General features: G+C 49.5%; 1 protein-coding gene across 1 annotated transcript; it reads right to left on the bottom strand.

Moving 5' to 3' along the window:
* Positions 1–3000: 3000 nt before the first annotated feature.
* cpped1 (calcineurin-like phosphoesterase domain containing 1) lies at positions 3001–13273 on the bottom strand. Its single transcript, XM_028990226.1, has 4 exons — positions 12918–13273; positions 9419–9637; positions 5897–6319; positions 3001–3535 (listed from the first exon to the last, which is right to left on the bottom strand). Exons 1-4 carry the CDS (start codon positions 13033–13035, stop codon positions 3312–3314), a joined length of 984 nt encoding a protein of 327 aa, XP_028846059.1. The 5' UTR covers positions 13036–13273; the 3' UTR covers positions 3001–3311.
* Between the last annotated feature and the right edge of the window lie 929 nt (positions 13274–14202).

The raw sequence follows: 14202 nt of genomic DNA, 5'->3' as shown, positions 1-14202 counted from the left end.
CAGATTTAAATCCCACTTACTACCATTGTGTCCCTGAGCAGGACACTTAACCCTGAGTGTCTCCAGGGGGGGACTGTCCCTGTAACTACTGATTGTAAGTCGCTCTGGATAAGGGCGTCTGGTAAATGCCGTAAATGTAAGTGGACTCATAATCGGACGGAACCACCAAGGTGCCACTGAGGTCCCCTTGGTGAAGGTCCCGTCCCCACACACTGCTCCCCGGGCGCCTGTCATGGTACCCACTGTCACCACGGGTGATGGTTAAATACAGAGGACACGTTTCACTGTGTCACCGTGTGCTGTGCTGTAGTGCTTTTCACTTTAATGAGCATTGGTGGCCTCCCCAGTACGTTTGTTAACGTCCCACCTTTGCTGTGCTGTTGAGGGGACATTTTTTTTAAATGTCCCTGTCCAACTTTTCAGCTGGAAATGTGCAACCTTGATTTCCCAGAAGGAGACGAGGGACCCACTGTGCCCAGCGATGCCTCCTGGCCATAAATGCAGATGACTGTGAGGACAGCTGGTCTGTCATCTGCTCGTCTTCGGGCACCCGGGGGGTTCTGACATGACACTAGTGGGTAAAGTCACTGATCGCAGCATCTGCAAAAGTTGTCGCGACTTTACACAAGGTAACCTGAACCACGCTCACCATAGTCACCACGATCACCAGCAGCTGGGACGGAGTCCCCGAGACGGTTGGAGATGATGTGAAAACGCCAGAATACATATTCCGATTTGGTCTTTAAGGAAAGTACCGGGTCACAAACGGGGCATTTGTGTTAATTTTCTCACCAGAGAAAAGGCTGAGAAATATTTCCAACGTATCCGGTTTTAAAACATTTCATCATGGATCCAGGTAATAGAGGACATCTGGTGACTTTAATAACCCTACACACACACACACACACATAAAGCGTACAAGCAGCTGATTAAAGGCCACTCGTGGCGAGGTCTTCCCTCGGCTGGGTCATACATGACCGGATAATATGGCTGCAGGAACCTGAGAGGTTTCACCATCTGAAGTGTTTCTCTGCTGCATTACATATTTATTCAGCTCATTGCATCCTTGCTGAAATATTTATGAAGCGTCTTTTTGTTTCTTTTCTGAAAAGATCTGCATGTTGGGTCAGAGGGACAAGCCTCATTTGAGCTGGGACGGTGACGAGGACGCAGGTGGCCGAGGGCCCGCGGGGGAGTCAGAGGTGGCCGTTCTGGACAGAGTCCCCGGGCGATGGTGCCATTAGTGTGGAAACGGCCAGTTTCTGCTGACGCAGGGGCACAAACTCGGAATTAAAGAACAAAGATGGTCTGAAGTAGTCGATCACGTCGTTTAAACTCCAGCGTGACACGAATCCTGAAAATGCACACAGTGAAATGTGTCCTCTGCATTTAACCCATCACCCTGAGTGAGCAGTGGACACCATGATAGGCGCCCGGGGAGCAGTGTGTGGGGACGGTGCTTTGCTCAGTGGCACCTTGACGGATCGGGATTCGAACCGGCAACCTTCTGATTACGGGGCCGCTTCCTCACCCGCTAGGCCGTCATGAACGCAGATCGAGCTGAAGAGGGGGTGTCGGCCTCGTTATTAGCAGTTTAATGAAGGAGCTACAGCGAAAGTGACGTATGGGGAGGAGCCGTAATGATCAGTTGTCCTGGACGAGACGCACGAGGGAAGCTGATATGATGAATTTTCAAGCTAACAGGATTAACGGTCCAGTGTAGCCCCGCCTTTAACGTAAGACGGGACCTGGGACTCCGCCGCTGGCGTCACCGCCTCTTTATTTCCCCCGGCGTGGGCATCGCAGGTTAATGTCTCCCCACTCCAGTGCTCTACAGGAAATGGCTCCATTATGAAAAGCACCCCGCTGTAATGGCATGCAGATGGGCCGGCGGCTGAAAATCCATCAGATATTTGGACAAGGCGATGATTGACGGCTTGGAAAATGCACACCAGCAACTGGCGTCTCCTCCAGACCAGGAGCTGGAGTCAGGAGACGTCTACATATTTATATGAACAGGGCAGCGTGGCGAAGACGGGGAGATAATGGAGGTGGAAGAGGACATTATACTCCATGCTGGGCCGCCTGGACCACTTTAGGCGAGTGTGAATTAATCCCGGGGGAGAGCCGTCGTTCCACAACGTCACTCGGGCACAAACTTTCCGTCGGAACTGTAGGTGATGTGACACTCGCAGGTTCTGCGGCCTGATTAAAGTCAACAGGGTGCAGCATGACTGGAGGCTTCACTGAAGGTCATAATAAAAGTGATTATAAGAATAATGCATTTAAGGTGGTGCTGGCCTGTCAGATATCTTCTCCAGGTGATCCAGAACGCTGCAGCACGTTCCCAAATTCTCCCACAGCGGTACACTGCAGATTTAAAATACTGATGGTGGACGGGTCACGCCCTCCTACCGCAGACCTCTCATCACTCCATCTCCTCCAGCACTGCTCCACTGGTACCGCCATCTCTCAAGGTACCAGGAAAGCATCCATCTCGACTCTTCTCTGGCTTGGAGTCGAGGTGGTGGAATCAACTTCCACTAGATCTTCCAACAGCTGAAAGGTGCAAGATGAAAACCTTCCGTTTTGGAAAATATTTAGATTAATCGTATTTACAGACCAGAACCAAGTGAACCAAATGTGGGATTTCTATGATGGACATTTTAATACAGTTATGTAAGTTGGATAAGGGCGTCTGTCAAATGCTGTAAATGTAAATCAGATCAGGAAAAACTGTGTATTTGTTCACCAAGAGATGTTTGATGTGACTGTATAACCATAAACACTGTAATGCAGTATACTAATATTTAAAAAAAATCATAATTACTACCAGTATTCCAAATAAATATCATTTCAGATGAAACTGTGCTGTAACCCGTGATTTGTAACCCTCACAGATGCACGTATATCTGCCTGTCTTAGTTACAGACGTTGTGTCAGCAAGTCTTCAACTTCAGGACTGCTGGAATTGGTTGAGAGAATTCCTGATTAAGACGATTAAGAGCAAATGGAAATAATATTTATTATTAGTGGCTGAAAAATCATTTCTATAGTGCATGAAAATCTTCTGAAGACAGCTGAAGGCCTGACAGAGGTCCAAATTAAAAGTGTGAAATTTGTACAGTGACACGTCTTTTGCGCTCCGCCTACCAAAAGACTCCGTACGGCTGTGTTTCGCCACAGTTCCCATGGAGACGCCACCTCTCCATCTGTGGCGCCTCGGCCCGTGGACCAAGCGAGGGGCTTCAGGTGAACTCCGGTATAATTATCTTGTAGGGGTGAGAAGTTCAGCAGGCTGCAGACGCGCCTCAGGACAACAGCTGCTTTAGCTCCGCCTCCACGCCGCTCTCGGCCAGCCGGTCGAGGCTGTGGTAGCGATGGACAACCCGGTCAGCCGTCACAACCACTATCCGAACACCGTGCATGTCCTCGCCGAGCTGGCAGCCAATCGCAGAGCTCACCACCATGTCCAGGCCGTCGTGGCACCCGCCCGCGTTTCGGTGGTAGTGACCGGAGAAGACGGCCTTCACTCCTGAACAGAACAGAGTAGACGGGTGAAAACAATATGAAAAAAAAATGATACCCGATCATATAAACACTGAGTGAGATTGACGTTAAATGAGGATGAATTGTAATTCTGAGGGCTGATATCATGATATTACTTCCTGTCCTCATATTTTGTGGCTGGTTAAGGTGTTTTCTGCCTTTCTGGGCGCGCCGTGCGGTGGAGACCAATCTTCGCCTGGCACCATGTGGAACATACTTCTATTTTTCTCCACAACTGATTCATATTCATTTTATTGCAGATTCCATCCACGTTTTACACCCACGTATCCAGGTGTGGGTCACGCCTTTCCAGCGATCTACTGGTAAAAAGTAGGACTTACTGCTGGACCGGTGGGTCAGACCAGGTCAGTCGGGAGAACTGAATATTTAGGGTCAGTCTCTGTTAAATATCACTTCGCCGTTCAGAGTGCAGGATCTGGAATCTCAGACGGTCGGATCTGGAATTTGTCCCCTTGTGTAGTCACCTCCCGTTTCTTATCCCACCCCTCGTCCCGCCTCTCTCGTCCTCATTAGCATTTAAAGCTACAGTCCTGGGAAATCTCATTGTGGGACTAGATCTAAGTGGCTGTAATTCTGCACCGCGGCTGGATTTTGGAAAGAGACTTCAGATACAGTATTAGGGGACCAACAAGACCAATTTTCATGGCAGGGGACATTTAAAAAAAGTTAGCTTTTAGTGTAGGACTGGGCTTAAAACTAATCTCCAGATCCAGCACGGCAGGAACATTAAAAAAATGTTGTGATGGGCCCATCCATGACTGGTTGTGGAGGTGTGATTCACGTTGTTGCTCCCAGAAAGTTGCCTGACGGCTGTAGCCATGTGCTGCCGTCCCGATTATGAGCAAATGGCTCATTTGAGCAGAGATTTGAAGGTTCTCCGCCATTCACTGTCTGCCTGTCCTCAGGGTCTTTGATCTGGTGGGTTTGTAGGAGTTCTCACTTGATTTTATTAGATTTGATTTCATGTTTCTCTTGGTTTAAGTGTAAAAAATATTAGGAAACAAATAAATGTAAAAAATAATCATGTAAGCGTCACGTAAGCGATGCACCATATTTCAGCGATTCTGGTTCTAGAACATGGTTATGGGTTCACCCCTGAGCTCCACCAAAAGGCATCATGCAGGGTACCGCACACACTCATTTCCTGTTATCTGCGGCCCGGCACAGACCCGAGCGTATTACGTTACCGCCGTAAATTAGCCCAGTACAAGTCTGCGCCACGGGGTGCGAGGCAACAGGGCGGCCTTGCAAGCTGAACCATCCAGAACCAAGAACCAGAGCAGCGCGAGACCTGCAGGACCCTCACAAGGTTGACTTCTAATAACCGTAAACCCAACAAGATAAACGTGCGGTCATGTTGAACCCTGAACATGAACCATCAGTCACATCTGTGGAAAGGATGTAGCGTTCAATCCAACTCAATTGTAATTAAATCTTCGAGCCGTTCATTCAAACCAAGGAGGAGATATTGTGAGAACGGCATCATCTCTGGGTTGCATGAAATGATGACATCGTATTGCAACTGCAGTCATCTTCCACCTACTCGTCTACACGGCGCGCTGGTTAACGTTGTGGTTGTAACGCTGAATCTGGACTACATGTGGGTTTCCTCCCACCGTCCAGACGAATTGTGTGTGTGTGTGTGTGTGGGCCCAGCGTACCAGGATGGGTTCCAGCAGCCATGGTGGTTATGATCAGTGACTGTTTTCTACCACATTGCACCACACATGAGTAAAAAGGTGTAAAACACATCAAATGCAGCCCTCCGTAAATTAATCATGGAGGAGGGAGCCAGTATTTGCATGAATTGTCTTTTAAAAAGACTACAGTAACCTCAGAATTTGACCCACAACACGCAGAGACACAGGACTGTACATGAAAAGTGGAACCATACATTTACACTAATGTACAGTAATGATGAGTACACTATGCGGCTGGATTATTAAACCCATTAAGATGCCCTGAGAAGCCGAGGCAGATATTTTTATCCTGTTTACACATGAAGGCTCGGTAACAGCTGTCTGTTCCCATGTTTACTGCATGCATCTCCACCCTGAAGGGAGGCCGATTCCTGTCTTCTCAGCATCTGGACACGCGCACATGTCTATTTCTATTTATGCAGGTTTGTGTGAATGAATGAGGCTTTTGTGCGCGCGCACACACACACATTTACAGCAGCGATCAGCTCTGTATGGCCTCAGGGACAAACACCTCGGTGTAGATCAGCGTCTCATCCTGGTTCTGAATCCCACAGAAGAACTCGGCTCTCCTGCTGGACGTTTATCTCTCAGCACTCGCTGACCACGCCCTGTTCAGAGGAACGTACCCGCCCTGCAGAAACGCTCCCTCAGCCGCTCCCTCACGCCCTTCTGCAGGTTGAAGTAGTCGTCGTCCTCGTCTGGCCGCCTCAGGTACAGCGGGATGTGCTGAAAGACCAGGATGTGGCGTGGGCGGAGCCGCTCCGCCTCCTGCAGCCGCTCCTCTAGCCACGCCTCCTGGGCGCGGCCGAGCTCGGGGCAGGCAGAATGGTCGTAGTAGAGCTGCGAGTTGAGCACCAGGCACAGCACCCCACCCACCCAGAAGCTGAAGTAATCGTCCCCCCAGGAACGGCAGTACTGCGCCACCGTCTCCGCTGTGGGCGTGTTCCCCAGGTCATGGTTGCCGCTGACGAACACCAGGGGGACGTCGGGGCTGGTGGCTCGCAGCGCCTCCTTCAGGTCGCGCTCCTGCTCCTCCCGGCACTCCATGTCTGGAAGCGGAGAGACGAATCACCTTCCATATCTGCCCCATTAATTCAACGTTTAACATGTGCAAACTGGACATCATGTCTTTAAACTGACCTGCATGACTTAAAATATTGAGTAAAGTGAAGTGATTGTCACATGTGATACACAGCAGCACAGCACACGGTGCACACAGTGAAATGTGTCCTCTGCATTTGTCCCATCACCCTGAGTGAACAGTGGGCACCATGACAGGCGCCCGGGGAGCAGTGTGTGGGGACGGTGCTTTGCTCAGTGGCACCTTGGTGGGTCGGGATTCGAACCGGCAACCTTCTGATTACGGGGCCGCTTCCTTAACCGCTAGGCCACCACAGCCAACTCAATCAAATAAACAAAGTAAAATCTCATTACATGCCGGACACTCCACGCTGACCGTGTGCTGAAGCAGGGACAGAGACAGTGGATTTCAGGTGAAGGGTTTCAGGTCCCTCGGTGACATGGGACGTGAAAGAGTAAAGACGGGCGGTCTTCTCCTGAGAGCAGCCATTTAAACAGTTTAGCTAAAGGTCAGAGTACAGGCTGACAGTGTGGGACGGCACGTCTCGGTGTATCGCTGTGTCAGAGACAGACAGTAATGCCCTTTGGTTCCAGGCTGATTAGCGTCCTCTGGACTCAACACGACCGAATTAATGTGTAATATATACTATAAAAATACACGAACATTGTGACCTGAGTAGCCAAACTTGTTACGTATTCCAGGTCTTTAAGCAAGTTTGGGGTTAACTTGCCACTTGCAAGCTGTAAATTCGGCTTCGATCTACTTGCATGTGAAGAGAAGAAAAAGTGCATTACACCTGGCAACTGCAGGGGGCGCCGGAGAGCAAAACCAACCCCAAATCCTACACGGCGGGTGGTGGCTTTCATTTTAACAAGTATGTGAAACACATTTTAAAATCCTTCCTAACTGCAATTTATTGACCATCCTGTTCCCCATAAATAAATGACCCGTAACAAAACTAAACCTCAAAATGTCCGTCTTTCCCCACATGTGAAAGGTTACTGGTCAGTGTACGTGGTTAAATCACAGTGGACCCGTGAATATACGTTTCTCGGGGGTACGGGGAATATTTGGCTAAACTCCCAATCACCACAACAGTGGATTCTATCATCGCGGTCTGGAGCACAGCTGAGGGAAGCAGCATTCGCTCTGATGTGCTTGGTTCCCATGGCAACGCTCGAGATTCATGGATGAAAAGAATCGGTCAGCTGACCTCGCGTGTATCTGAGGAGGCGTGCCCTCTCACCAACCCTCGGACACACACACAAAAAAGTAAATAAGTAAAAGAGAGAGTGAGCGAGAGGGACCTTCTACACCGCGGTTCTACACGGTACGTTTGATATGGTCTTCTTTTTCCTGAAGGATGAATACAATGAAAAGATCCGGTGAAATATATCCGGCAGGAGCGTAAAACTGGGTCGCCACTGAATATTCCAGCAGCACAATGAAATGAAGCAAATGTCCAAATCAACATAAAAATGATGAGTGTGGCGCAGAACACGGATCCTGATGGGCTGAAGAGGAGAGAAAGGGTCTAGGACCACGATAATAAGGAAGGGTGTCTCAGATGTTCCCTCAACTACGTATGATATACGTAAATATGAAATATCGTTTTACACACACATCCATTTCCAAATAAAACTGTAACATAACACGTGGAAAAAGTATATATATACACCCACACACACACACACACAGTGTGTACCTGGAAAGTATTCACAGCGTGTCACTTTTTCCACATTTTATGTTATGTTACAGGAGTGGCTTCCATCTGGTCACTATACATTACAGGCCTGATTGGTGGATGGCTGCAGAGATGGTTGTCCTTCTAGAAGGTTCTTCTGTGTCAGAGTGACCATCGGGTTCTTGGTCACCTCCTTGACTAAGTTCTTTCTCCCCTGATTGGTCAGTTCAGGTGGCCGGACCGCTCTAGATTGTCCTGGTGGCTTTTTGAATGGAATCTTGGCCACTGTGCTCATTGGGACCTTCAAAGCAGCAGGATTTTTTTCTGTAACCTTCCCCAGATTTGTGCCAATCCTGTCTCTGAGGTCTACAGACAATTCCTTTCACTTCCTGCTTGGTTGGTGCTATGACATGAACTGTCAACTGTGGGACCTTATATAGAAGGAGTGTGCCTTTCCAGTGCCAGCGGTGGCCTTCTAATCAGAAGGTTCGAATCCCGAACTACCAAGGTGCCACGGAGGTCCCCTTGATGAAGGTCTCGTCCCCACACACTGCTCCCCGGGCGCCTGATGGTTAAATACAGAGGACACGTTTCACCGTGTCACCGTGTGCTGTGCTGCAGTGATTCACAATGACGATCACGTCACTTGTCATGTTTGTTCGCAGCTGGACTCCAATTAAGCTGCAGAAACATCTCAAGGATGATCAGGGGACAACAGGATGCACCTGAGATCAATTCTGAGCTGTGAGTATTTATGTATGTTTGTGCTTTCTCAATTTTTAACATTTTTTTAATTCTGTGGAGAGAATTTTTTATTTAACCAATTATGGAATTTGCTATAGAAAACCTTGTTTCTCAAACTGTGGTATGCCAGGAGACTCAAATTATTCTACATATTCACAGCTGTAATAACTGTAAATGCAGATCCGCTGTTACTTTTAATGTCCTCACTTGCTGCGTGTTTGACTGCAGTATTACATGTCTATGACAGTCAATAATAAATAATATTCCTATTAGGAATATAATGGCCTCTTGTACACTATTTCTTACTGGTAAAGGGCGTTCGTGCAACATCTCATCCCTGTGTTGCTGTGTGCCACGGTACATGTTGACTTCTATGTAAACATTGATTGATTAATTGATTGATTGATCGATTGATTCTGTGGCTGTAGTAAAGCTGCCCAATCGTCTGTGACACCTGTTAAAAGAGGTTGGAATTGCAGCTGTGGCATTCGGAGATCACCATCAATCAACCTGCCAATAAAGCCCAGGGCTGACAGGACCACCCCGCCCACCACCGTCCCGAGCCAGGGTGACGGCATCTGGAATCCCGACCAGGACCTCAGGAGGCAACGTTCCGTCCACAGTCCTGTCAGTACTTACCGGGCAGGGCATGGACCAGGTCACCACACAGGACCATGAACCGCGGACGTGGCGCGAGCCTGTTGACGGCCCGGACGGCCTTCCGTGTGAGCGCCACCTCCTCCGCCCACTCGTACCCCGGCGTGTTGCAGTCGCCGTCCCGCCACGCCTTCATCAGCCCCAGCTGGGGGTCCGCTGCCTGGACGAAGTAGAAGGAGCCGCGCCACTCCCTCTCCACGTCTGGGGGGCACAAATATCAATAATTCATCCAGCGTCAGGAGGTGCTGTAGATGCACCACAATGTTTTACATAATCCAACATCTTACATAACGTCCTCCAAACAAACCTAACACTTCCTTCCAGGCCAAGGACCTTCTGAGCGGAGACTCCACATTACTACAGCATGTACACAAACACACACTCGGAGAGACTCACACAGAACACTCCTACACACACGCTTACACTCGGAGAGACTCACACAGAACACTCCTACACACACAACACTCCTACACACACACACGCTTACACTCGGAGAGACTTACACACAACACTCCTACACACACGCTTACACTCAGAGAGACTTACACACACACGCTTACAAAGACACGCTTACACTCGGAGAGACTTACACACAACACTCCTACACACACACACGCTTACACTCGGAGAGACTTACACACACAACACTCCTACACACACGCTTACACTCGGAGAGACTTACACACACACGCTTACAAAGACACGCTTACACTCGGAGAGACTCACACAGAACACTCCTACACACACAACACTCCTACACACACACACGCTTACACTCGGAGAGACTTACACACAACACTCCTACACACACGCTTACACTCGGAGAGACTTACACACACACGCTTACAAAGACACGCTTACACTCGGAGAGACTTACACACAACACTCCTACACACACACACGCTTACACTCGGAGAGACTTACACACACACGCTTACAAAGACACGCTTACACTCGGAGAGACTTACACACACACGCTTACAAAGACACGCTTACACTCGGAGAGACTTACACACACACGCTTACAAAGACACGCTTACACTCGGAGAGACTTACACACAACACTCCTACACACACACACGCTTACACTCGGAGAGACTTACACACAACACTCCTACACACACGCTTACACTCGGAGAGACTTACACACACACGCTTACAAAGACACACTTACACACAACACTCCTACACACACGCACTTACACTCGGAGAGACTTACACACAACAATCCTACACACACACACACGCTTACACTCGGAGAGACTTACACACAACACTCCTACACACACACACACGCTTACACTCGGAGAGACTTACACACAACACTCCTACACACACACACACGCTTACACTCGGAGAGACTTACACACAACACTCCTACACACACACACACGCTTACACTCGGAGAGACTTACACACAACACTCCTACACACACACACACGCTTATACTCGGAGAGACTTACACACAACACTCCTACACACACGCTTACACTCGGAGAGACTTACACACACACGCTTACAAAGACACACTTACACTCGGAGAGACTTACACACAACACTCCTACACACACACACGCTTACACTCGGAGAGACTTACACACACACGCTTACCAAGACACACAACACTCCTACACACACACACTCACACTCGGAGAGACTTACACACACATGCTTACACTCGCAGAGACTCGCACACACACACTCACACTCGGAGAGACTTACACGCACACACACACACATTTAAAATGACACACTTACACAGACACATGCATTCACACACTCTTACACAGATACACACACTTACAAAGACACACACACTCTTACACTCGGAGAGACTTACACACACATGCATACACACACGCGCGCTTAAAAAGACACACAACACTCTTACACAGACACATGCATTGACACACACACAGACACACACTCTTACAGACACGTTAACAAAGACACACACACGTTTACGGTGCTGCTTCATTAACCGAACATGAACATGGAAGCACGTCGTAATTTGCTCTGGATCAGGCCGTCTGACAAATGGCTCAAAACGTAAGTGGGGTTCGAACCTGGGTCTTCAGGCTTATAGGAGAGTGTTAGATACTTTCACCTTCGCACCCACACGATGGTCGATGTGAGGACACCCTCGCCGACTCTCACGACCGCCATGCCGTCATTTTGTCTTGCAGCAGGGACATTAACAGCTCGCTCAGACCGGCGAGGAATCTTTATATAATAATACATTTATTAAACAGAATGCCTGAAAAATGAAAGAGCAGAACACACACACAACTTCACACACATGAACACGCATGCAGTGAGGCGCGTACACACACACACACACACGCTCCACACGTTTAGTTCGCATTCACTCTGTTCTCTGCATTTTTATGAATGCTTCTCCCAACTGGCTTCATGGTAATTTTTCTACATCAAAACTCCGGCACAGAACAAAAGGAATCGATCTGAGCTTCAATGGCGGCATCTCATCTTCACTCTTCTCCGCAATCAGCGAGAGGAAGGCTTTCTGGCAGAAGAAAGAAGCTCCATCTCCCACATGAGCTCAAGCATGTTGCATTTCATTCATATTCCACCAGTTCCCCCAACCGCGAGCACGCTCCGCGTCAGAACGGCCTGGTCACTTGGCAGTGGTGGCCTAGCGGTTAAGGAAGCGGCCCCGTAATCAGGAGGTTGCCGGTTCGAATCCCGATCTGCCAAGGTGTCACTGAGCAAAGCACCGTCCCCACACACTGCTCCCCGGGCGCCTGTCATGGTGTCCACTGCTCACTCAGGGTGATGGTTAAATGCAGAGGACAAATTTCACTGTGTGCACCGTGTGCTGTGCATCACGTGTGACAATCACTTCACTTTCGAAACTTGAAAGTGGCTTCGTGTGCGTTTCTTCATGTCGGTTCCTCGAGCGAGTTCGCTGAAACCCGTTGAGTAATTTCGTACGTCTGATACGACGAGCTTAAATGGATTTTGGTGGCAGGAAGCTGGTCGGCCAATAAAAATCCAGAAATGAGCGTCGTGGTTGTAAAAACGTGCGGATATTGTCAGCGTTGCAGATCCTGAAGACGCCTGCTGAAGAAGCGCAGGTCCTCTGTAGGTGGACAGGGAGTGGGGACGTAAACCTACACGTGTCCTCTCACCTGAAACCAGAAAAACTACGAGGAACCGACACAGTCCTTTACAGACCTCCATTCCTGCGGTCACCTTAAATACACCCTAATAGTAGGGTGGTGGTGGCCTAGCGGCTAACACACTCGCCTATGAACCAGAAGACCCAGGTTCAAACCCCACTTACTACCATCGTGTCCCTGAGCAAGACACTTAACCCTGAGTGTCTCCAGGGGGGGACTGTCCCTGTAACTACTGACTGTAAGTCGCTCTGGATAAGGACGTCTGGTAAAAAAACGTTCCAAACCTTCAGTGGCCGCTATAGTAAAAGTATGTAACCAGGCAGTAAATTGTGGAGGGTACCTGCTCCCAGCCCCACGAACGTCCGTCCCGTGGCTCTGAGGAACGCCGCGTCTCCGGTCGCCGCCATGCTCGCCGCTTCATTTCCGGGTTCCGTCGCGATTACGCCGCCTGTCCGCATCGGTGTATCTGCGAGCGACTAGCTGCCCTGGCCGCGACTCGACTTGTTCTTTCTTTACGTCTCTTTACACGCCAGGTAGCTCAGGGGTAATATCACCGGTGTCCAGTCTCGCAGTCCGTGGGCGGGAGGTTCGGCCCCGTAATCAGAAGGTTGCCGGTTCGAATCCCGATCCGCCAAGGTGCCACTGAGGTGCCACTGAGTAAAACACCGTCCCCACACACTGCTCCCCGGGCGCCTGTCATGGTGCCCACTGCTCACTCAGGGTGATGGTTAAATGCAGAGGACAAATTTCACTGTGTGCACCGTGTGCTGTGCAGCTGTGTATCACATGTGACAATCACTTCACTTTCTGAAATCGGTAGCTGTAGAAAATCACCTTTTTCAGTGTTTTGGGTCTGATACGAAAATAAATCTGATGAAAATCTTACGAAATAAATCTGATGAAAATCTACTTCAAATTGATTTTGGTACAGAGACGTCTCTGGCTGCATAAATAAGCCCTGGACAGAATTTTCACACTCCTAATATCATTTCTTTTTGTATGTATGTACGTTTTGTTTTGTAATTGTATATTTTCTGACGTTTCTGTGTAACGTCTGTGTCCTGCCGGGCCCAGTGGTACCTGTGAGAGATCAGGACCCAACAGTCATGTGATCAGAAGTCACAGGATGCAACAGGATTGAAGTGAAGTGAGACGCTGCAGCGCAGCACACGGTGACACGTTGAAACGTGTCCTCTGTATTTAACCCATCACCATGAGTGAGCAGTGGGCACCATGACAGGCGCCCGGGGAGCAGTGTGTGGGGACCAGTCGCTGGGGACCCCATCTTCTTCCAGGCCCCGCAGTGAGCCCCCGTGAGCCTGCCCAGAAACCCTGCACCCCGGCGATGAGGGTAGCCACGCCTCTCCTGGCCCCACCTCACGGCGAGCCAGGACCAAAACTGGCCGACTCACTTTTTGGTTTGTCAGTGTGTGTCTCCCCCACACCTGTTCTTCTTGCCGTTTCCGGGGACCCCCCCATTCCAGGAATGGGCCAACTGAACAGGTGAACCCTTGACTTGAGCACCTCAGTGTTGCATCCGTTTGGGGCGACTATGTGATGCCACCCTGGGGGCACCCTGGTAGCACCTACTCACATGAGTATCGAGTCCCGATCACTCACAGGTG

This window comes from Denticeps clupeoides, chromosome 8 (assembly GCF_900700375.1).
Source record: "Denticeps clupeoides chromosome 8, fDenClu1.1, whole genome shotgun sequence".
NCBI lineage: Eukaryota > Metazoa > Chordata > Actinopteri > Clupeiformes > Denticipitidae > Denticeps > Denticeps clupeoides.
The sequence above is the reverse complement of the archived record's forward strand: the minus strand, read 5'-3'. Positions and strand labels throughout refer to the sequence as shown.